The following is a 25,780-nucleotide window of genomic DNA, read 5'->3' as shown; positions in this document are numbered from 1 at the left end:
GTCCAAACTGAAGCCCAGGTTTTGTTGATGCTTTAGGATATTATTTTTAAAGTACTTCATTGCTTGAGCTGAGACAGATGAGGACATTTCTTAACCACACTAATGATTGAGAATTGTGAAGGATCTGAGATTTTGCCCTAAATGCAAGCTAATGTGACAGGCAGCCATAGATTCATAGGATGCTGGCAGAAGACACAAGCTTCCTGGGTTAGAGACAAAAGGAAAGATTTTTTAATTCATAGTAATGTCTAAACCAGAGTATAAGTATCTATAGTCTGAGGGCAATTCCCACAGGATGATATGAGGAAGGCCAAATGATATCTGCATAAGTAGGGGGGCATGTTGTAGAAGGAAACTCAAATGTTTTATAATGGGTGGTAACCTTTCTGACCTTGCTATGGAGGGATATATTTATTGTACTGTAGAATAAGCAAACTTGACTTTGTTTCATATAAAGACACTAACTCTATCTTCTAAAGCTGTTCACTATACAGACATACTTGAAAAGCTAAGCTGGAACAAAGACAGTCAGTACCCCTGCTCATAAGATGTGTGAAATTGTAAGACCCATGGAGATTTGTTTCCCAATATTGACCAGACAGTGAAACTCCATAGTAAGATATATAGTTCACGATTCTTTTCTTCAAATAAGGTTTGGGACAACCCAGCGCTATCTTCCTCAGAAACTCCACATTCACCTTCTCAGTCCTGTATTGCCCATTCTTTTTTTTTCCTTTTACTGTCCATGGCTTCTCATATTGGGTCTAATTCTTCTATTCAGTCTTATTTTTGCTCTGGTTCCTGAACTACTCTTTTCCAGCCTCAGGTCCTTGATTTGGGCCTGATTTATGCTTATAGTTCATACCCTCTGGAAAGATGCTGTCACAGGTAACCTACCAGTAGCAACTTCCTTACCTGGGACTCCAGGACTGACCTGATAAGAATCCCCCTCCTCTCAGAGTGCACATACTGGCTATGAAACTGATCATTCCCAGGGCTGGGTAGAACACCTATATGGGTTATCATTATAGGCAACTGGAATTGAGTTTGGCTTGTTCTGGCTTTTTTTGTTTTCTTAAATGAGTTTTCTAAGGAAGGAGAAGACTCATCCTGTGCATATGCAATTTTAGTTAATGCTGTTTAGAATAGTCTTTTAGTCTGTAAGCCCAATATGTTACCATAGAAACAAGTCTCCATATAAAATACATCCAATCAATTCTGAATTTATCATTCAGAGCCCCTTCATAAATTGGAATAAATCCAACAGGTACCCAGAATGTCAGCATTTAGGCCATAAGCTGCATTCTTCTTTTATTTAATTATTTTAAAGTCATGAAATGAAGAATGATGATTCCAACTTAGATATACATAAAAATAGGAAGACATTCAAAGGAAGAATATTCTTTCTTATTTATCTTGTTCTTGAAAAAAAAAACATTAAAATAGATCAACATATACCATTTCAAAAAGACAAGGTTATTTTTCAATTGCTAGACAACAGTGAGACTGAAATGAGGGAAATGGTTCACTTAACAGCATTATTCTTCTTAACAGAGAAACCTGTAAATTTATTTATTGGAATAATTCCAATTTTTAGAGTGAGTTTTTAATTTTCTTATACTTCTTATCTCTTTGAAAATATTTTAACCACTTAATATTACCAAATGTAATGCAAAGGGAGTCACAGATCCAAACAAGGAAAATTCCCTAGAATTTAGGGTTAAGATAAAAAATTTCCCTCCCTCAGAATTTAAATAAACAAAAAGGATGAAAATAAAATTAATGAGAAGAACCATCAGCAAAGCAAGTCTAAGCCAAACAATGATTAGGCTGTGTTGCCAATAAAACTTGTTTCCCAAATTTCTTCTTGGAGTTAACATATTTCACTAAAATTTCATCGGGAAAAATATTAGCATAAAATATTTAGAGCAGTGTTATTCAATAGAACTTTCTGTGCAAGGGAAAGGCAGTGGGGGAGGGAGGGGAAAGGGAGGGGAAAAGAGAAAGAAAAGACCTTTCTGTAGTTATTGGAATGTCCTGTGATTTGTTGTTCAATCTGGGTAGCTACTGGTCACAAATAGCTATTGAGCTCTTGAATGGACCTAGTGACTGAAGTGCCAAATCTTTAAAAAGTGTTAATTAATTTAAATTTACTTTGTGACATGTGGCTAATGGCTGCCATATTGAACAGTACACCTTGATTACTTAATACTCATAGACGTGGGTCAAACTGAGAGCTTCAAATTCTAATTTCTCTACTGTTATTTTTCTCCATTGTTAGATTGGCAGGAAGACTCTAAATGAATTCTGCTGTCATGTATAACTAATTAGGACAAATTTTTAAAAAGAGAAAAAAGAATTTTTTTTAAAAACCTCAGATTTCATCAAGATTCACAAAACACATATAGTATTTACCCAAACATAGTCTGCCAATTTTTCCCTCAGTTGCAAAAACAAAAACCTTTATGAATACGTATTCACCTTATATTAATATGGCATTAATCATTCTTTATTTTCAGTGCCTGATAGCACAGAAAAGTTAGGTAGAACAAATATATCACTGCAGGAAATCCAATTTCCAATTATTCCAAGATATTCAAAGTTCATTAATGACATATTCAACTCCAAAAACAAGATATTTATAGCCAGAATTTTATTTTATACATTTCAAAAGATTTCTTAAAATGGTATTAAAATAAACTAGTCAACTCCCATATACATATTTAATTATTTAAATATTTATATATAAACATGGACGGTGTGGGGAGAGAGAGAGCAAACTAAATGATAAAAATCTAGAATCTAAGAGTGTGGAGAGAAATTTTACGTGTAGAAAAAAATTCCTGCAAATTTACAAAAATTCCCAAATTCTGAAAAGTGAATTGAATGTTGTTGGTTGTGGCTTAAAAGGGTTTGATTTTATAAATGGACCTGGTGTGCTCTTCTCATCATTTTTCTGGCATCTCAACAGCAGACAAGGAAAGTTCTTGTTTTTCCAGCAATGTCTGCTTGGTAAAGTCTAAGTAGGTCAGGGGAAAAAGTAAAAAGCTTTTCTTTCAGTGAAAAATTTAAAACTCAGAACCTCCTTTATATTTAAAACTGCTTTCAGTGTACAGTTGCTAAAAGCAAACAAGGAGCAAGCCCCTTGCTCCCAGATGTCTGCTCATAGATCCTGAAGAGGAAACAAACCAGTGTCTAAAGTGCAAACTTCCTGGAATATTTTGCATTAAATTTCCAATGAGATATCAAAGACATGGTGAAATATAGTTATGCTCCACAGGGGCTGTCCAACCAGCAGCCTCCTTTTAAGAAACAGTGAACTGTAATTAACAGACCACCTATAGCAGAGACAATAAATTTGGCTGCACATAATTTTCACATACAGATAGAGTAAGAATAGGGGAAGGGGGAAGAGGAGGAGTGGAGAAGGAGGAGGAGGAGAAGGAGGAGGAGGAGGAGGAGGAGGAGGAGGAGAAGGAGAAGGAGAAGAGGGAGAGGGAGTAGAAGGAGGAGGGGGAGGGTGGAGAAGAAGGAGGAGAAGGAGAGGGAGGAGAGGGAGAGGGAGAAGGAAGAAAAGAAATGATATGAGAGTTGGAATTAGATTGAGAGACAGCAGGAAGATGAGCTGGGTTTGATTTTCTAAAGCCATCACAAATTGGATTATAGTATCTGAAACTTGTCAGGAGTGCAGAGATTTACATCCGTGCTACTCCTTTTGCAAGGGATAATGTTTCCATTGAGCTGAACTTTCAAGTAATGCCAGTATCTGATAATAAAATTGTGATAGTAATATTTGCACACTTGTTCATGCTAACATGTATAACCCTGATGGTAACTGGGGCCTTCCCCATCCCTGAGTTCCAGGTAAAATTGTCCTAGTTCATGCAAGTCCTAAACCCATCATAAGATACATACACACACAGACTTACAAGGGGAAAATGTGCTAAGAAATCAACCAGAAAACTGCCTAACCACAACCTTTATTTCACCTCCAAAAACAAAATGAAGAGAAAAGAAATTTTACTATGACCTAAAGCCAATGTCTTGATAATTGGAATAAATTTTTTAATTTAAGATTTTACTTCCTGGTTAAATATGTTGTGTGAACTACTAAATACTGGCTTGTTTTAAATTCTAAACTACTTTTATTTCAGGATCCCATTTATAAAGCAAGCTACAAAGGCTGGGTGAGGGGAGTAAACACACTAAAGTCAGTATATATATTTAAGAGAGCCTTGTAACCTTGATTTAAGGGCTAAAATAAATATGGTGTCTCATCACATTTCTGTACTTGTGGGCCAACACCACAGAAAAGCAAACTGAAATGAATGAGATTCTTTGATTAATTTTATAGTACAAACCATTTAAATATCACAGTGGCAATACAATTTAAATTACACAGATGGAAATGACAGTGTCCTTAAATAGATTCCTGCACAATCTTTCAGAATTCAGGAGGCTCTTATTTAAGTATCATAGCCTATCTTAATATGATTTACACGTTGATATCTCCTACTGCTATCAAGATGCCAGTTTAAAGAAGGTGACTTGTGTATAATTCTACTGCAAGAAAATTTTCTAACTGGGCATGATGGCACATGCCTGTAATCCCAGCAACTAGAGAGGCTGAGACAAGAAGATCACAAGTTTGAGACCAACCTCATCAACTTAGCAAGATCCTAAGCAACTTAGCAAGACCCTATCTCAAAATAAAAATAAAAAGGGCTGGAGATGTGGCTCAGTAGTTAAGCACACCTGTTTTCAATCTCTCTCTAGTATCAAAAAAAAAAAAAAAAAGAAAAAAGAGAGAGAGAGAGAAAGAAAAGAAAATTTTCTATATAATCTGATAAGTAATAGTGGCTTTTATACATCCTTGTGTTCTAATTAAATAAACTTTTATGTTATACTCCAACAGGAATTTTCTACATCTCTTTTAGAACTTGATGGCATTAGATCCCAATAAACCTATTTTAAGTTGAAAATGTCATAGGTTAAAAATTCATTTATTACGCCTAATACACCAAATATTATAGCTCAGCAACACAATGCACTATGAAGTAAAGTGTCAGTTCTTTACGTTATTTACCCTTGTGATTGCATGGCTGACTGGGAGCCACGGCTCCTGCCAGTATCACATAGCCCAGGAAAAAAAATCAAAATTCAAAGTACAGTTTCCGTTGAATGCGTATCTCTTTTGCATTATTGTAAAATTTTTTTAAAAAAATTGTAAGTTGAGGTGGAACTTTCCAGAAACTTCATGAGAAGTGCAGGAACACTGGCTACCTGAACCGCATGCAGTTATGCACTCTTTCCTATTTCCCCACACCAGCCCCAGCCCACTCACCAGCTATAGAAAATGGTGAAAGAAACCAGTTACTATGATATTTTTGGGGTCAAACCCAACACCACTCCAAAAAAAAAAATTTGAAAAAAGCTTATAGGAAACTGGCTTTGAAGTACCACACTGATAAGAATCCAAATGAAGGAGAAAAGTTTAAACAGCTTTCTCAAGCTTATGAAGTTTTCTTTGATGTCAAGAAAAGGGACTCATATGACAAAGGAGGAGAACATACAATTAAAGAGCTGGGCAGGTGGTGGTTTTGGTTCTCCATAGACATCTTTGATATGTTTCTTGGAGAAGGACGAAGGATGCAGAGAGAAAGGAGAGGTAAAAATGTTATATATCAGCTCTCAGTAACCTTCAAAGATTTATACAATGGTGCAAGAAGAAAACTGGAAAAGAAGGTGATTTGTGATAAATGTGAGGTTCAACGTGGTAAGAAAGGAGCAGTAGAGTACTGCTCCAATGGCTAAGGTACTGGAATACAAGTAAGGATTCATCAGATAGGACCCGGAATGGTTCAGCAAATTCAGTTTGTGTTCATAGAGCTCCAGGGCAATGGGAAAAGTTCTGAAGATAAGTGAAAAAACTGCAAAGGAAGGCAGATAGTTAGAAGAAAATTCTAGAACTTCGTTTTGACAAAGGCATGAAAAATGGACAGATGATAACATTCCATGGTGAAGGGACCAAAAGCAAGGACTGGAGTCAGAAGATACTATCATTGTCTTAGATCTGAAGGACCATGCTGTTTTTACTCCATCAGGCATAAAAGCATGCTTTCGACATAGAGCTAGTTGAAGCATTAAGTGGCTTCCAAAAGCCAATATTCACTCTTGATAACCAAAGCATAGTCATCACCCCTTATCCAGGTCAGACTGACAAGCAGGAAGATATAAAATGTGTGGTAAATGAAGGTATGCCAATTTGTCATAGACCACATGAAAAGAGTCGCCTAATCTTCAGGTTTGAGATAAACTTTTCCTGAAATTGCTTTCTCTTTTCTGATAAACTCTCTATGAGGGAAGAAAAACTCCTACCTGAGAGGAAGGGAGTAGAAGAGATTCAAGAAATGTATCAGGTAACTAGTGGACTTTGATTCAAATAAGGAAAGATAGTGCCATTGTAATGAAGTGGCATATGCGGATGATGAATATTATCCCAGAGGTGGTGTTCAGCATCAAACCTCTTAATGTGGATCAGTGAATAACATGCTGCAGGTATTTTACATGCAGTAGTGAATGAACCAATGTCCACTATAATCATAACATCTCCTACTTGCTATTATTTTTGTTTTAACATTTAATACAGTAGTGTTTTAAAAGTTAAATGAAGAACAAATGCAAATATAAAAGTTCAAATAAGTCATAAATTGAGCCATTGTTAAATTGTGATCCTTCTGTACAAAATACATTTATGTCTTCCTAAGGGTCTTGTGTTACTCAGCATTTTTAAAAAATTTTTTAGATGTTGATAGACCTTTATTTTATTCTTTTTTTTTTTTTTTTTTTTTTTTTTTTTTTTTTTTTTTTTGTGGTGCTGAGAATCAAATCCAGTGCCTCACACATGCAAGGCAAGCACTCTACCACTGAGCAGAAACCCCAGCCCGTTACTCAGCATTTCGTTGCTGTGAGAAAAATACCTGAGATAAGCAACTTAAAAGGAGGAAATGTTTCTTTTCAGCTCATGATTTTAGAAGTTTTAGTCAATGGTCACTTGTCCTTTTGGCTTTTGGGTATATGGCGTGTCAATCTACAATGTCAGAGAAAAGCTATTTACCTCCTGATGGCCAGAAAGCAGAAAGAAGTATTGAGGACAAAATATATCCTTCAAGTGTACACCCACAATGATCTACTTCTTCCAACTAGGCCCCACCTCCTAAAGTTTCCACTGCCTCCCAATAACCCAGTAAGCTCTGAATCCACAAATGTATTAAACCATTCATGAGATCAGAGCCCTCATGATCCAATCCCCTCTCAAAGGCCCCATTTCTGAACATTGCCACACTGGGAAACAAGCCTTCAACACGTGAGCTTAAACAGGACGTTTAAGACCCAAACCATAACAATCCCCAAAGATTTCATCACATTACAACATTAAGTTCAAAATTGCATCTAAATTTCATTATCTCTGAAGTTCCAAATGTAATCACTGATTAATCTAAATCAGATATAGATAAAACTTTGGGTACAATCCTTCCTAGAGTACATTTTGCCAACATCTTTAGATGTGTGAAATTAAAATAACAAGTTATCTGTTCCAAGCATACAATGGTTTGATAGGCATAGGATAACACTTATAGACATTCTGGTTCAAAAAATGAAAAGATAAAAGGAGTCACTGATCTCAAGCAATTTTAAAATCCAGCCAGGAGAACTCCATTAGATTTCTTGGAACCATACTCTTGAATTCTGTCCTTCTCAATCATACTTCCTTTTTCATGAAAAGTAGCATGATTGCAACTGAGATGTTTTATCAGCCTGTGTCTCAGTCTATTCAGGCTGTTATAACAAAAATAGCATAAACTGGATAGCTTATAAAACAACGTGATGATATTTGGAGATAGGCCTTTAGAAGGTAATTTTGGTTTAGAAGAATTTATGATGGAGACCTCATCATGGGATTAGTGTCCTTATAAGAAAAACAAAACAAAACAACAACAACAAAAAACCCACTATGGATCTTGCTTGCTCTCTTTCCCAACCATGTAAGAACATAGCAAGAGGGTCGATGTGATCTGCAAGAGAGAAAGAGAACCTTCATCAACACATCCATTTTGGCTCCCCAATCTCCAACTTCTATTATCCAGCCGTGCGAAATATATATTTCTGTTGTTTAAGCCATAGAACTTAGGGTATTTTGTTATTGCATGAAACTAATATAATCGTTAAGGAAGAATTTTAGTTTTTTGGTCTGTAACTGTTGGTTTTAACTTTCATAGAATGAAAATGTATTAATATATTTTTTTATAATTTAAAATAAAACTAAATAAATTTAAAAGGTCTATAATTAATTTGGAGTTAAAACTCAGTTACCTCTTACACATCACAACTGGATCAATTACAGGTTGAATGAACAATCTATGAAAGACCTTAATGGACAGTGTCATTAACACTCATTCCCCTTTTGTAAGATGTCTCACTAATCACACAATTTTAAGTTATGCAATTAACAAGTATTGCAGTTAAAATATCCTTTATAACATATCAGAAATTCAAGGGAGTATAAAAAGACTGCTTTTCTGAAGGCATTTAGATGTATATAAAGCTTAACAATTCATTTAAAGAATGCCTTTATAAAAAAATGACCCATAAAATTCAGACCTTGGAAATCATTTGTGGAATTGCCAATATACTAACAGTTCTTAGAGGAAAAACTTAAAAATAAGTTAAAGATTGCCCAATTAAACATTTCTTTTTAAAAAGACAAACATACATTATCAAGATACAATTTAAAATGTAATTAATGTTTCTTGGAGCTTTAATTTAGTAAGACAGTATTAATCAAAGCACTGTATAAATACAAATGTAATTTGGATATTATTTTGTCATTAATGCAATTTGTCCATCATATTATTTAGTTATTGCCATTACAAACTTGCTTAGACCTTAAATTCACTGCTCCACCCACTCTATGTACATAAAGAAGTGTATACAAAGAGAGAAATGTCAACATAAGACACAAAGCACTATCCTAAAATTCAGTTGCGTCCCAGGTCTGCCACTAAACAAACTTTCAGAGTTCCTTAGGGTCTGTAAAATTAGATGGTTCCATGTATGTCCTTGTATCATTCTTACAATTTTAAAACTGTATAAAAAATATCTTACCAATCCCAACATTAATTTTAGGTCCCAATTATTTGCTATTTCATAACAAAATCTGTCTAACAGAGGGAAAATAGATGTTAAATAATTCATGTATAAATAATTTATACAAGTTAGTAAGAATCATTATGAGTATGCAATAGGCTTGACCTTAAGAAATACAAAATGGGGGGCTGGAGTTGTAGCTCAGTGGTAGAGTGCTTGCCTGGCACGTGTGAGGCCCGGGGTTCAATCCTCGCACCACACAAAAATAAATAAATTAAATAAAAGATTCATTGACAACTGAAAAATATTAAAAAAAGAAAAAAAATAAAGAAATACAGAATGGGAGGATGGAGCAAAATGGTGGCTGAATAAGATCCTTCAGAGATCATCTCCCCGCAAATACACCTAATTGAATAGCTATTCACATACCAAACTACCTTCTCAAGAGCTAAAGAAGTCCAGAGAGAGCCTGCTTTTAGTAAAAGAAAATGATAAGATATTTTTAAGAAAACTGGAAATAAAGACTTGCCTGTCTCATGCCTCTCCCAACTTCAACATGGCCCAGCATGGAGAGAAACGCCACCTGCTTCGGGGAGGAAGAGAATTAAATCCAGCTCTTAGACTAGAAATCCAATACCAAGCACACCAGAGCAAAACCCAGTGCTAGCCAAAGCCCCACAATCTCTACCACTAGGGCAATACCTTCTAACCAAGTCTTGGGAACTGCTTTAGGCCAGGTGGCTGACAGCTTCCATCAACCCTCCTCCAACCTCAGGCAGCAGAGCAAGAAGCAAGATTCCACCTGATAGTGAGAAGGCATGAAAACTAGCACAGAGTTTTGTCTCAGAGCCTGTGTCAAGCACACCATAGTGAAACCAAGCACACATTAGAAATTGAAGTCTCTGTATGCAATCCAGGGCTCATAGATGGAGCCTGTAATACACCTGGTATTAGGTACAGATCTATGTGCTGGCCAGAAAAACATGATTTTTTTAGCCTGCATATTTCCAGCCTGGAGTGGACCCAAGGGCATACCTGCCCTCCTCCAAAACCTATGCAGTATACAGTAGCTGTGAGAATTAGATACACTCCAGCTTAGTATCAGCCTTGGTATCCAAGGAGCTGTCTCCACCACCGACCCCATCAGGTAGCAAAGCTATCACTAGGCCAGTATTCACAAATGGGACTCTCGAATTTCCCCAGCACTAGGCAGAGACCAGAACTCCAGTGGTATTTGTGTTGTGGCCTACATCACCAACAATTGCAGCACAAGCCTCAATGTACCACTCAGACCGTGCTGGTCCTATTAGCTATGAGACTCAGGCATGACCCAGCTCAGCATCAGCCTAGGTGGCCAATGGACTGCTTTCATTAATACTGCCCCAACCTCAGGCAGCATAGCATAGTGCAAGACCCTGTTTCCAGTGCAAGACCCTGTTTCCAGAGACTATGATATGATAGCATAAGACTTTTCCCTGGAACTTAGTGCTGGACTGGTAAAACCTAATGCTGGGCAAATCCTAACAGCCCCTTGTCTCCAGGCCCTTCTGTGGCCAGACCCTCTGGAACAGCTCCAGTACCAGAGGAAGACAGGCAACCCCAGTCTATCAAACTTCTCTTCTATCTAGCATCCCTCTTGTTGGTTGCAGTGATCTTGAGCCAGGAGTTCACCTCAGCAACAGACAACCCATAGCAGTGTGGACGTTGGTCCTACTGCAGTGTTTGTCGTGTTGGTCTTGGCAGGCCAGAGGCCCATGGTGATACAACTTGGCTGCATTTGTGGCCACAGGCATGACAGTAGTTGATCCATTCATAATAAGTCTTCCAGAACTGGGCAGAATCCCTCAGTGCTGACCACAGGATGATAATTATAGAAGAAGTTGTGGAGCTGTTCTTTCTAGGTTCTTTTGAAACAACACACAAACAGTATATTAGGGATATACCTGGCTTGGATTTTCCTCTAGTACTAAAAAGGACAAAACTCCAGCAGAGGACTCCCATCAAAATGGACTTGGGCACCATTTCATGCAAAAAAGTGGAAGTGACTGCAGGCTCAGAGAAAATAAGCAGGATTCTTAGAATGTCTGGAAAGGCAGGCACAAAGTCAGTTTAGAAAGAATGGAATGAACATCTAATGTGTCAATGCCCAGATGTGTCACATGCCAACACACATCGAGTGCTTTAAGGAAACTATGACTTCTCCTTATAAGATGCCAGAAACATGCCAGATAGACATCAGTGTGCAAAAACCTTCAGAGAGAATTTAAAGCATTTTAAATTTAAGTTTTAAGGAAACTCAATTAGCTTGAAGAAAATAGAAGAAATTTTTAAAACTCTAACAAAATAACAAAGAAAAGCAATCTTTAAAAAAAAAACAAACAAAAATCCTTGAGCTGAAAATATAGTCAGAAAAATTGTAAATGCAATAGATGGTATGGCAGAAAAGATCAAGTAGAAGAATGAATTAGTGAGCTCAAACAGGCTGTTTGAAATGGACAGTTGGAAAAGAAAAAAGAAAAAGAATGAAGAGGAATGAAGAAGGATTAAATGAACTTTAGGACAGTATTAAAAGAGTAGATATTCATATTTGGGGGATTCAAGAAGGAAATGAGAATGCCAAGGGGATAGAAAGTTTATTCAAAGAAATAAGAAAAGTTCCCCAGCTTAGAGAAGGACACAAATACCAGCATAGGAAGGTCAAAATTTATCAGCCAGATTCAACTCCACCAAGTCTATCTCAAGACATTTTATAATCAAGCTATCAAAGGTGAAAGAGATTCTCAATTTGTAAGAGAAAACACACACACACACACACACACACACACACACACACACACACAAATAACACAGAAGTATGTCCCAGTTCACCTGACAGCAGACTCTGAGAAGAGAGTGGCCCAAGATTTTTCACAGTATTGAAGTGGGGAAAAGAAACTATAAACTAAGAACACTGCACCCGGTAAAGCTACCCTCTAAAATAAGAGATAAAGACATTCCCAAACAAAAACTGAGAAACTATATCTCTACCAGACCTGTCCCACAAGAAATGCTGATTGCTTTCTTCAAACTAAAAGAAAGGATGTTAATGGGTGAGAAGAAAATTGGGACAGGCATAAATCATTGGCAAGAGCCATTATAAAGACAAATTCAGAATGCTCTAATATGATTAAGTACGGTACATAAAACAATTATGTCTCTAATGTAAAGACTAAATTTATTAAAAATAACAACTACGGTAATTTTATAGAAAGATATAAATTGTGTCATCAAAAATTCAAAATGTAGGGAGGAATGGAGCACAATTATAGAATTTTTTTCATTTATTTTCTCTTGTCCTTTTCTTTATTGCTTTGTTTCTGTTCTTTACAATCATGGGAAATTGCTATCATTTCAAAATAACTTGTTATAATAAAAAGATGTTTTTCGTAAGTCTTGTGGTAACCACAAAGCAAAAATCTATAATAGACAACCAAAAATAATGCTCAAGGAGTCAGAATGTACTACTAGAATAGATCATTTAACTATAAAGGAAAACTATAGGAGAGGGATAAAGGAAGGAAGGAAAGAAAGAAGGAAGGAAAGAGGGAAGGAAGGGAGGGAGGGAGGAGGGAAGGAGGGAGGGAAGGAAGGAATACAACAAACAAGCTACATTATGTAGAAAAACAATACATTATGTAGAAAACATAATGGCTGTAGTAAGATCTTACCTGTCAATAATTGCCTTCAATGTAAATGGATTAAATTCTCTAAATAAAAGACACAGAATAATCAGGTGCAGTAATGTATGCCCATAATCCCAGTTGCTTAGAAGCTGAGGCAGGAGAATCACAAGTTCAAGGCCAGCCTATGAATAACTTACTAATATCCTGTCTCGAAATAAAAAAAAAATAAAAAAGGGCCAGGATATAGCTCAATGGCAGAGAGCCCCTGGATTCAATCCCCAGTACCATTAAAGAAAACAAACAAACAAACAAAAAAGTGATTGAATAGATTAAGAAGGCAAAATCCACCACAGGTCATTTATAAGAATTTTACTTCATCGCTAAGGACACACATAACTGAAAGTGAAAAGATGGAATGGGATATTCTATACAAATGGAATCCAAACAAAAGTAGAAATAACCATATTCCTATCATACTTATATCTGATAAATTAAATTTTAAATCAAAAGCAGTAAAAAGAGACAAGAAATGTCATTTTATAATGATAAAGGGGTCAATGCAACAAGAAGAAATAACAATTCTAAATATATATGCACCCAGTATCAGAAAACCCATATATATAAAGCAAATATTAATAGGCTGAAAGGGAGCTATAGATTTTAATACAAAAATACTTAGGGACTTTAACTTCCCACCTTCAGCAATGGTCACGTCATCCAGACAAAGACTCAGCCTTCTTCAGGATACACCATATTATAAGCTATCAAATAAGCCTCAAAAAATTTAGAATTTTAAATCACACTGAGTATCATTTCTGATTACAGTGCAATCAAACTAGAAATTGACAAGAAAAAAACCTTGAAAACTATACAAATACATGGAAGTTAAACAACCTACTTTGAATAAACAATGGATTAAAAATAAATCAAGAGGAAATTTAACAATTTCTTGAAACAAATGAAAACAGAGGCACAAAACACCAAACCCTATGGGATTACAGCAAAGCAGTAGTAAGAGGGAAGTTTACAGCAATCAATGCCCCATCAGAAACAGACGGGGGAGAATGAAGAGGGTCGTGAGGGGAGGGGAGAGGGTGTGGGGATGGGAAGGTGGGTGGAATGAGACACACATTATTACCCTACACACATGTACCATTACACTCCAGGTGTGACTGTACCATGTTCAGCCAGAGGAAGGAGAAGTTGTGCTCCATTTGTGTGCAAGTGTCAAATGCAATCTAGTATCATGTATAACTAATTAGAACAAATTTTAAAAATACTGGGTAAAAAAAAATAATATAAGGGAAAAAACACAAAGAGATATCAAACAGCAACCTATCGCTGCATCTCAAGGAACTAGAAAACAAAAATAAAGAAAATTCAAAATTGTTAGAAGGAAAGAAATTTAGAGTAGAAATAAATGAAATAGATGTGCTTTTTCAAAGGCACAAAAGATCAATGGAGAGATGGATCAAAATAGAAAAATGTTTAGCACACTAAGAAAACAAAAGAGGAAAATGTGAAAGGCAGTAGAATGAATTGGCATAACTTTCCTGTGTTCATACATGAATACACAACCAGTGAAACTCCACATCATGTACAACCACAAAAGTGGGAAGTTATACACCGCATATGCATGATATGTCAAAATACATTCTACTTTCATGTATAACTAAATGAACAAATTAAAAATTTTAAAAAAAGAGAATAGTCAAACACAGAGATGAAAGGAGAGACATTACACCTGATACCAGAGGAAAGCAAAGGATCATTAGAAATTATTAAGGTCAACCGTATGTCAACAGATTTGATAATCTAGAAGAAATTAACACATTCCTAAACATATATATTTTATAAAGACTAGATCATGATGAAAAAGGAAACGTGAACATAATATTATCAAATAACAAGACTGAATCAGTAAGGAAAAGCCTCCCATTACAGAAAAGTCTAGGACAAATAGCTTCACTGATGAATTCTACAAGCATTTAAAGAAAAACTAATATCAATTCTTTCAAGATATTTTTTAAAAAGAAGAGGAAGGAATTCTCCCAAGCACATTCTACAAGGCCAGCAAGACCTTGATATCAAACCGAGATAAGGACATAATACAAAAAAGAAAATTATACACCAATATCCTTGATGAATACAAATGCAAAAATCTTCAACCGAATCAATCCAGTGTTCACTATGATCAAATGGGATTCATTCCAGGGATGAAAGGATGATCCGATATACAGAAATCAATTATGTGTCACACCACATCAACAGAATAAAGGATAAAAACCATATGTTTATCTCAATGGATACAGAAAAGGCATTTGATAAAATCCACCATCTTTTTATTATAAAAACACTAAATAAATTAGGTATAGAAGAAACACACTACAACATTAATAAAACCAACAGGTACAAATAGCCAATGGACATCTTTTTAAAAATGTTCAACATCACTAATCTCCAGGGAAATACAAATCAATGAGATATCTCCCCACCACAGTAAGAATGGCTATTACCAAAAAGAATGAAGATAACAAGTGCTGGTGAGGATGTGAAGAAAATGGAACCCTTGCACACTGTTGGTGGGAATGTAAATTAGTACAGCCATTATAGGAAACTGTATGAAGGTTCCTCAAAAAAATAAAAATATAATTATCATATGATCAAACAATCCACTACTGGGTATATATCCAAAAGAAATTAAATTAGTATGTCAGAGACATCCTAACTCCCATGTTCACTGCAGCACTATTCACAATAACCAAGAGATAACCTATGTGTACAACAATGAATGAATGGTTAAAGAATATGTTGTACATATACACAATGGAATACTATCTAGCCATAAAAAGGAACAAAATCCTTTCTTTGATAGCAATATGAATAGAACTAGAGATTATATTAAATGAAATAATAAGAAAGATAAGTACTACATTATCTTACTAATGTGGAATCTAAAAAATCAACTTCTCATAGAAGTTGATAGTAGAATGGTGATTACCATTCTACTGGGGAAAGTGGGGCAGCAGAAGGGATGCAGAAAGTTTGATTAATGAATACTAAGTTTCAGTGAGATAAGACCAAGAAGTTCTGGTGTGTTATTGCATGGTAGAGTGACTATAGAGAACAATCATGCACTCTATATTTCAAAAAGTTAGAAGAAAATATTTTTGAAAGTTTTCACCATAAATAAATGATAAATGAGATAGATATGTTTAATCTGATTTAAGCATTATGCAATGTATACATGTATCAAAATATCATATGATACCCTATTAATAAATGCAATTTTTATGTTTCTATTTATCTGTGAAAATAAAGACAAAAAATGAATACAGAATAAAAAATGTTCAGTATAACTAATATTGTACAGGTTTAATTGTGATAGGAAGGATGGTTAAACTGTGGAATGCTGAAATCTACAGAGGTCTTTTATAAACAAAAAAAATTCCCAAGAGCAGTGGGTTACCCCAAGAAAGACAGGAGCTAAGATGAAATCTCAGGCATGTTCCAGCCCTCTGAACATTATCTGAGACATTTTCTTCCTACCTAACATATTTTTTCTATAAAGGAAGAGTTCTTTTTAATTATCCATAGGCATACATTATTAATCAAACTCTATCTTTGAATCGTAATTCACGCTCAAGTCCCTTGAAGTTGAAAGTGCAGATGAGAATTTATGAGAATTTGAAAACTCAACTCAGGTCATCTAGAATACATTAAAGGGCATTTGCTTTGTTTAGCTGTGACGTACTTTAATATCAGGGCTGACTCACACTCACTGCAATACTCCAGGGAGATTAAACATATTAATCTAATTATGAGTTTCACAGTATTAGCAGAAAGGCATTCACCAAAGCTCAATTATTTTTAGAAGAGCGATCGTCAAATTTAATTTAAAGTGTGATTAAGTTTCCTTTTATGTTATCTAAATTGAAGCAAAGACATTGTTTAAGCTTACTCAAAGACAAAAGAATAACTTCATTAGTTTTTTTCATGTAGATTAAATTTAACAAATATGTTACACACTTTTATTTTTATCTAATGATATTATTCTCTAAACAAAGCTTTCATTTTGAACAATATTGAACCCAATAAACTGCAAAAATGAAATGGTCTTTTTTTTCCCCAATAACTACTTTCAAATATTCTTTGTCAAATATCCCTTTCCTGACCCTTAGCAATATCTTAACTATCTGAGATATCTTTGATCAGAAACTAGGCCAGTTTTATATTTCAGATCTTATACAATTTAGTATTCATATCCTCATCTTCCAAAGCTCTGGCCAGCTGCATCCTGAAGGACATGGAGTATGCCCAGGCCACAATTTTTTATTTCTTTACCTCAAAAAGGTGGGAACAGAAAAATGATATTGAAGATAGGGGGATAGTGGCCAAGATGGAGGCCAGGACTGGTAGTGCTCATCAAATATCCATGCTCCTTTGCATTTCCCAGTTCTCAAGCATCCATCAAGGTGAGGTAACAAAAGTAGTTCTCATCAAGGGAATAAGAGGGAAAAGGAGGTGTTCTTTCTGGTCTGAGCAGTTAAGTCAAGTATGTCTTCTCTTTGTATACTCTCTCCCACAGCTATCAGGCTGAAAAACAAGGGGGCTTGACTCCATCATGGCAGGGTCGAACATGATGGTGTTATGGCCTAGGACCCTGGGTTGCCACTGGAAGGGGAGAGGGGTAGAAAATCTGCCAGGCCAGCTGTCTCAGATTGTGATGTAGAGACTGTATGCTTATGTTCTGCTAAGCCACTAAGCTCAGTATTTATTCACCATCACAGCATAATCTATTCCATCCTTTGATTAATACAAAGGAAGACTAAGGAATGAGGAAGAGGAGGCAACACTAGAGATCTCTGACCAGAGAAAGAAAGAAGGGATGATTGATGTATGAAAGAATAATAAATTCTGGTGAGAAGGAGCCAGGAAGGAAAGACACTGGCAATGCAAAAAGAAAGGAGGGAATAGATGATCTTTTATCATGAAAAGAAAAACTGAGACTAAGGATATAAGTAAAGAGATAAGTATTTGCTCAAAGACAAAAGAAAAAGAAAGTAAAGATACGAAATAAATTAGAAGGGAAAAATAATTAAAAGTTGCAGAAAATCTAATAAGTGAAAAATGAACCATTTTTGCCTACCTTCTGATAGAGGTGTAATCAAAGAAATTTCCAAGTGACTGAGTTTGTATTAATCTTCCCTTGCACACTTAATTTTTTTCAGCTTTATTCCCCACAGACCACACGTAATACCTATCCTTAATTTATGGTAAGCCTGATATCTTCTAAATCTTACATACTTTTAATGCAATTTGAGGCAGAGTTATTCATGTTCCATGCACACTGACAGTATCACAAATTCAGATTGGGAATTGCTGAAGTATGAGAGAGTGTACCAACCTGAATTCAATAGAAACCAACAGTGTTATTCACAGGAACTTTACACGAAGGCAATTTGTTTGAACTGAGGGAAACAGAAGGAAAAGATAAATAGACTCTGAAAACAAATGAGTGGGAAGACATAATAGAAAAGTACATTCTCTGCTTTATATTAAGGAGATAGAAAGTAAGGAAGGGATGGATACAGGGAGGGATAGATTTTGATAAGAGATAAGATATCCTTCCCACAAAAGCCATAATTACCAAGTAAGGGGATACTCAGGCACGAGAGTTCCTTGTTCCCATTAAAGCAGTCCATTAATTGGGAAATACTCGTCTATTTTTGTATGATAGCATCACTCTTTAAAACTAGGAGATGAGTCAGGCATAGTGGTGCACACCTATAATCCCAGTGGCTCAGGAAGCTGGGACAGGAGGATTGCAAGTTCAAAGCCAGCCTCAGCCCCAGGCAACTTAGCAAGACCCTGTCTCTAAATCTAAAAAATATAAAAAAGGGTTGGGGATGTGTCTCAATGGTTAAGCACCCCTGGGTTCAATCCACACGCCAAAAATAAATAAATAAATAAAACTAGGAGATGGTTCTTATGTCAGTTGTCTCATCAATAGATCCAACTTTAAGGATCTTAATGCACAAGCACAGATAATTATAATTTGGCTCCCCCATACAATGGGTAATTAAGCCCTCTAATCCATATCTCTTATATCTGCCGCCTCCTTTTCTTAACACTGTTCCTGTCCCCTCATCACCTTACACCTGGATCTTCTAGTTCGGAGTTCCCAGCATAGCCCATCCCAAACTTCTTCTCAAAGCATCATCTTTATCATTTCATTCCAGACTTAACTCCTTAACAATCTTCAGTGTTTCCCCATTGTGTATTTACTCAGGCTTTCCTGGGGAGGTTTCAAGAGAATTAGGGAAGGCACCAAAATTCTGTGCAAATTTTTGTGTGCTATACCTTATTTCAGTGGTAACAATATCCATTTTTCCCACCAAATCCTCCTTAAAGGCTTAAAAAAGATTAGGAATCATTATTCTATAGGGCGAAATCCAAACTCAATGACCAGCACTCAAAAGGTAAGATAAAGCCATATTTCACTCAGGTCACGGGCAGGGGTGAGTTCCCCTTGCCTTACTCACTCATTTATTCATTCATTCAACAAACATTCCCTGAGCATTTCTGTGTTCCAGATATAGGCACTGAAAGAAGAGTCTCCTCCCTAAGGGATTTCTGAACCTTATCAGAACTCTCCTCTAAGGCAGGAGGAACTAAGTCTATGGCCAAGCTTGACATTACAGGAATTGAAGGGATGGGGTAAGAGAAATACTCTTAGGCATCAGGAACAAAAAAGGACTGAAAGTAACATCCAAGGAGATCCTCTTACAGGTCAAGCCCCAAGGAGAGTGATGGGTAGAGAAGTGAAAACTGAGCAATAGCAGAAACCAAAGCTCAGCCAAGCTCGCTGGAGCAAATGGATTCAAAGAATAAACAAGAGATGGAGCCAGTAGACAGATGCTCCATAGGACCCAAATATACAGCCAGATTTTCTTTCTGCACAGCCTCTAGCTAAACCAGGAGGAAAGAGCTGCCAAGACCCCAAGACACGCCAAAAGAATAGGAGACATAAAGTCAACTGAGTGCTAGGAGGCTTTATCATGGTTGCCTCATATAAGCTAATACCTCAAAGAAGAACAGAATTTGATAAGGGAGAGCAGGACATTCCAAAAAAGAGAACAATCAACGAGACCAAATTTTAATATAGTATGCAGTAGGGAACAAAAATGGTTTAGCATGAATGGAAGCTTGAAGCAAATTATTCAGAGATGATGTCTGATACCCTTCCTGGATTATATAGAAACTTGACATTCTAAAAGAAAATTAGATACACCTGAATTTTAGAGCATGAATAAATGGCAAGACCAAGCCCCTAAGTAACTAAAGTTGGGGGAGCATATTTGTCTCACCTAAGTTAACTAAGAGCAAAGTCAGCACTGGAGTTTTTGTCCACTGGTTCACCTTTGTTTGATGTTACTTCCATGCCACACAACAGCTCTGAGACTTGACTAGACCATTTGGATTCATACTAGAAGGGGACATTCAGAAAAAGAAATCATCCAATGACTATAAAGTCAGAGGGTAAGAAGGAAAATGCTAATTTTTCACTTTAATACTTCATAATATTGAACAGCTTTAGAGATTCTAATGAGAAATAAGTGAGAAAAGACATGAAAAGTATCAAATTAATTCTGTTACATCTGTCCATACCAAAGTAAGTCTAAGATTCTGCTTGGTGCAGTCAGAGGTGTGCTGGCAAGTGTTTAACACCAGCATTCAGAGAGAGGAGCGGGTAGGAATTTCCCAGTCTTTACAGCGTAACTATTCCCCTTATGGCCTATTTCAAATTATCAGTGTGAAATAATTGAGATGCTACTATCAGCTCTCAGTAGTCAGTACCAACTGGTTCAAATTCACCACTGTCAGGAGACCTCATGAGCATCCAATGAATCCTTCAGTCCCTATCTACAGGGCTCTCCATCTCTTCTGGCTTCAGTCAATGGTTGAGCTAGAGCTGCCCATTCCTGGCAGATGAAATAGTTAATCTACCTAACTAAAAAGTGCTGCACTTCATAGAAATTTAAAGGAATTAAACCATCCTTTCCTATCACCGTAGCACTAACATGCTCCTTCTTAACTTAGCTCACTAGCTTGGACTGGACCTTGCTCTTGACAGCACTGTTCCCTACCAAACTTCTGGGAACAAGTGTGCCAAAAGCATTGGCAGAAATCAATGGAAAAATTCCTCTTGGGGTACTTAAATCATCCAGCTTGCTAATGAAATTATGTTGAAATCAGTTGGAAGTCCAGCAACAGTCACACAGAAATTAGTGCCAAGTGTGACACCCAAAAACAATACTGAAAGATCCGAGGAATGTATGTGGAAGCCTGATGACATTCACAAGCAACAATAGAGAAGCAGATCCTCATTACCACTATGAACATCATTAATGGTATTGTGCCCTTAAAGCAGCTAAATATGGATTAAAACTCTAGGGAAAAAAAAAAAAAAAAAAAAAAAAAACTGCAGTCTGATGTTTCTCTTAGGACTGGAGCCATTCATTCCCCAGTCATGCCAAAGTCTTACTTGGATAGTCCGGTTGTTTAAGGAAAGGCAAGATAGGGCTACAGACTCGTGCAGATGACTTCCTCTGAAGGCCTGAACCACTTAATTAACCTCTGTGCACTTCTGTAACACTCTTGGGAGGCTTTCTGGTTCTCCTGCCAGCGTTTCCCGTGCATTCTCATTAAATAGACTTCCACCCAGGCCACCCTGGCAGCTCTCTGCTGCCCCCTTCTGTCACCAGGCTATAAAGCCTACAACAGCCCCATCCTTGGACCAATCCAAGGTTATCAGGAATCTCTTGCTCAAAACCAGTGATTTCTCTGTTCCTTCCTTCCGGCTGCTGCATGTTTCTGTAGAAGGTTGAAAAATCGTCCTGCTCTGGTTTGGTTTCAGAGACAGCTGGTTCTCCTGGATTTTTTTCATAACTTCTCTGCTAACTCTTGCAAGTCCTTTCCTGAATTCCTTTTCTCACTTATAGTGAATGTTTTTAAAGAGACAATTTAAGGATATCTACTTCTTTCACTTTATAGTCACTCCTAAGGAAAAATCATCCCCTTACAAATTTTTCAACAGCCTCAATGGAAGGCATAGATTTCCATTACAAGACTTAAGATTTCCTTTTCTCTACAATCCCTTGTTCATTTTTCTTCCCACCATCCTTATATATAGATTTCTAGGCTAGAGTTAACAGTTTAGCTGGCTTGCCCCTGTCATCTAATGATTAGGTTATGAGACTCAGACCTCTAAGTGGTAAGTGGTATAGATCTTTCTGAGAAAATTAAAATATTATTTCCCATAGGAATGTCCCCAAGAAACCATTGCTGGAAATTTATCAAAACTGGAAAAAATGATTGTTAATCCCATCCACAGAGGAAGATAATATATACACAAACTGAGACAATAGTGAAAGTGGAAACATTGCCTTGGTATGGACATTGGCACTGGTTGGCCATGGCTGCTCGCATCCTGGTTCATGTAACTAAGTTGAGATTTGCTAACAAAACAAAATGGTTTTTACCTCCAGAATGCTGCTGGACCCAGAAATATTGGGGGCAGACTTGCTGACTTCCTCCAGTAAAACATGGTAGTACTTAGCCTATTGGACAAAAAGGTGATGCACTTACCATGCTGTTGTCACTCCCCATTTCACCTAATACAACCCTATTTGGAATAAACGACTTCATAATTTATAAACACACAAATGCTAATTGTTCTATTTTCTAAAGTGATAGAAAGATTCACAGACTGCCAGCGTTAGTCCCAAACCAGATGATCTATTGAGGATTAATTTTAAAGCTTATTCTCTCTGAATTCATCCATAATGATAAGATTTTGTTTCATTTGAATGTAAATACTGCAGGTGAGTATCTGGAAGTAGGATTTATTTAAAATCTCTATCCAAGTTATTAATGAGTATGTTGCCTACATGTCTGAAACGACTTTTTTAAAAAGTAAATTAACATTTACTTAGAAGTGAGAGAAAATGAGTCCAAACAAATCACCTCATTTCTATTTTAAATAATTGTCCTTTATTTTACTAACCTTGGGCATTTTCCACTTTTAATAAAGAAGTGTTTTACTGCCACTAAATAAAACCAGCTGATTCAAATCAAATTTTATACTGGCAACTTTATCAGAGTATATCATTCTGAAGTAAGTGTAGCTTATTATGAAATGTGATGTAATTATTATAACAATTTAAAAATAGCTTCATTACAATGTTGCCAGTAGATAGGCATTACTAACATTGGATTTTACATATTATGAAGAATGAGACAATCTATTCTTGACTTTGTGACAGACATAAATTCATCCATCATATTAATAAATACATTTTATAGAGTCCCATCACTAAGCAAAAATATATTCAATCAATTGAAGTTTAATTTAAAACAGTGAACATAATATATGTATCAGAACCTTAGATTGAATGTAGGTAATATTAGTACTTTAGGCAATATGTAGATAATAATACAATTTTTCTGTTGTCTTCTGGAAACAAATGGTTTGTACAATGCAATCTGCCTCAATTATGAGAGAGTAGAAACTAGTAAAATTAGTATATCTTAAATTCCTAGGATGTGTACTTCAGGCAGCCAACATAAAAAATAAAAGATTTACAAAGATAAAATTTTTGTAAATACATATATCACTGCTTTGAGTTAAAAAGTAAACATAAAGATTAATCATTAATTTACTGATGGTTTTTAACATTTCTTGGACATCTACCAAACATTTGTGCATTTAAAGCTCTATAAGAAACCAGTATTTCTCCCATCTTGCCACTAGATGGCGTAGACCTGGAGACTCAGTTGTGGCCTAAAAATTTGATCTAAACACAAAGGAAAGACTCTTGAGCATGGTGGACATTGAAAAAAGAAAGTTTATAATACCGCAGTCAAGGAAAATAAGAATAATTAATAAGGAATATTTCCCTATACCAGATTTAGTTTTCCCATGTGAAATTTTAGGTTGCTAAAATTTTATATTTAGCACACATAGGAATAGGGAAGAAAATTAGAAAATTTTCTGAAATTTATCATTTTTCACTATGATAAATATTACAACAGAAAATAAATAAGGAATAAATGTAGGAATTAAAATCTGTGACCCTGTACTTTGGAATAAACACAGATATATACGCTTGGAACTATTAGGAGCATACACTTACAGATTAAATAATTAGTTGAATTTAAATTGAAGCCATTTGTAACTATTGAGCAACTAAAATGCCTTTAAATTTAGCTTTTTATTTATAAATCTCCATTCTAATTTTCACTTCAAACACTTTTTAACTATTTTATTGGAACAAAATTCACATACCATATAATTAGATCATCAAAAGTGCACAATTCAGTGTTTTCTAGCATAAAAAGGATTGTACAAAATCACCACAACCTCATTTTAGAACACTTTTGTTTCCCTTAAAAGAAATCCTGTATCCATTGGCTTTTTTTTTTTTTAAGATTTTTACAATAAATTTATTTGCTCTAATTCACATAATTGGTACATTAAAATGAACAGGTTATAAACAAAGCAAGCAGAGGGTGCTGGATTATCAAGTTTTAAACACTTTGCAGATTCTTGACATGGTAGCACATGCCTGTAATCCCAGAGACTCAGGTTTCTCAATAATTATATGAAGAAGCTGCAAAACTTTTTTTGTACCAGGTATTGAACCCAGGGGTGCACTACCACTGAGCTGTATCCCCAATCCTTTTTGTTTTTTATTTTGAGTAAAGGTCTGCTAATTTAGCAATTTGCTGAGGCTGGCCTCAAACTTGCACACCTCCTGCCTCAGCGTCCATTGGCCTTTAATACCCAACCCCTACCAGTACTAGCTCTGTGGCAACCATTTTTCTACTTTGTGTATCTCTAGATTTTCTTATTCTGGATATTTCATATAAATGAAATCATACAATGTACATCTTTTGTGACTGACTTCACTCATCACGTTTTCAAGGTTCATCTATATTTTAGTACATATGAGAACTTCACTCCTTTTCATGGCTGAAAATATTCCATTGAAATGCATATGCCACATTTTGTATCCATTCATCAGTTGATGGGCATTTTCATTATCCCCACCTTTTAGCTGTTGTGAATAATGCTATTATCTGATTCTCTGTTTTCAAATTTGGGGATATATATTTAGAAATAGGATTGATAGGTTATTGGTATTTCTATGCTTGATTTTTTAAAAAACTATCAAAGTGTTTTTCTCTGCAGCTCCACAATTTTACATTCCTACAAGCAATGCACAAATATTCCAATTTCTCCTTGCTAACTCTTGCTATTTTGGGGAGAAGATGTTTGTTTTTTATAGCCATCCTAGATGGTGTGAAGCAGTACAATCATGTACTGCATAACAATGTTTTGGTCAACAACAGACAGCACATATGTTAGGGGTCCCATAAAGTCATAATGGGAGCTGAAAATTCCCATCCTCTAGTGAAACACTAATCATAGCACAACATGTCACTCACATGTCTGTGCTGATGCTGGTGTAAACAAACCTACTGCACTGCCAGTCATAAAAAAGCATAGCACATATAATTACATACAGAACATGATACTTGATACTGATATTAAATGGCTATGCTACTGGTTTATGCCTTTACCATATTTTACTTTTTATCATTATTTTAGAGTACATTCCTACTTTTTTGTTTAGATTAAAATAATATGCTATTAATGCTGGCAACAGCTTCATACATCCTTGTTTACTGCATCTCTTGATGTTTTAAGAGGTCATGTGGGGTGATTGACCTATATCATTCTTGTTGTGTAAGTACACTCTATAATGTTCACACAATAAAATTGCCTAACAATAAATACCTCCTAATATAAGCATGTTGATATGTAATGCATGACTATAATTCATTGTGCCTTTAATTTCCTTTTCCCTAAAATTTGATAATGTTGAGCATCTTTGCATGTGTTT

At 35.8% G+C, this 25,780-nt stretch overlaps 1 protein-coding gene and 1 pseudogene across 2 annotated transcripts in view; one reads left to right on the top strand and one right to left on the bottom strand.

The window, feature by feature from the left end:
• The window catches only part of COL9A1 (collagen type IX alpha 1 chain), a 143,559-nt gene that overhangs the window by 100,441 nt on the left and 17,338 nt on the right, over nucleotides 1–25,780 (bottom strand). The window contains exon 2 of the mRNA XM_079146528.1: nucleotides 22,355–22,432. Within this exon, the coding sequence (XP_079002654.1) occupies nucleotides 22,355–22,419 (65 nt within the window). The 5' untranslated portion in view covers nucleotides 22,420–22,432. The remainder of the gene's footprint in view (nucleotides 1–22,354; nucleotides 22,433–25,780) is intronic.
• On the top strand, nucleotides 5,357–6,456 carry LOC306666934 (dnaJ homolog subfamily A member 1-like; annotated as a pseudogene). Its single transcript has one exon. The product of its transcript is annotated as a dnaJ homolog subfamily A member 1-like (transcript).

The sequence above is a fragment of the Sciurus vulgaris genome (genome assembly GCF_902686455.1).
Source record: "Sciurus vulgaris genome assembly, chromosome: 7".
Taxonomy (NCBI): domain Eukaryota; kingdom Metazoa; phylum Chordata; class Mammalia; order Rodentia; family Sciuridae; genus Sciurus; species Sciurus vulgaris.
This window is presented reverse-complemented; position numbering and strand designations above follow the sequence as displayed.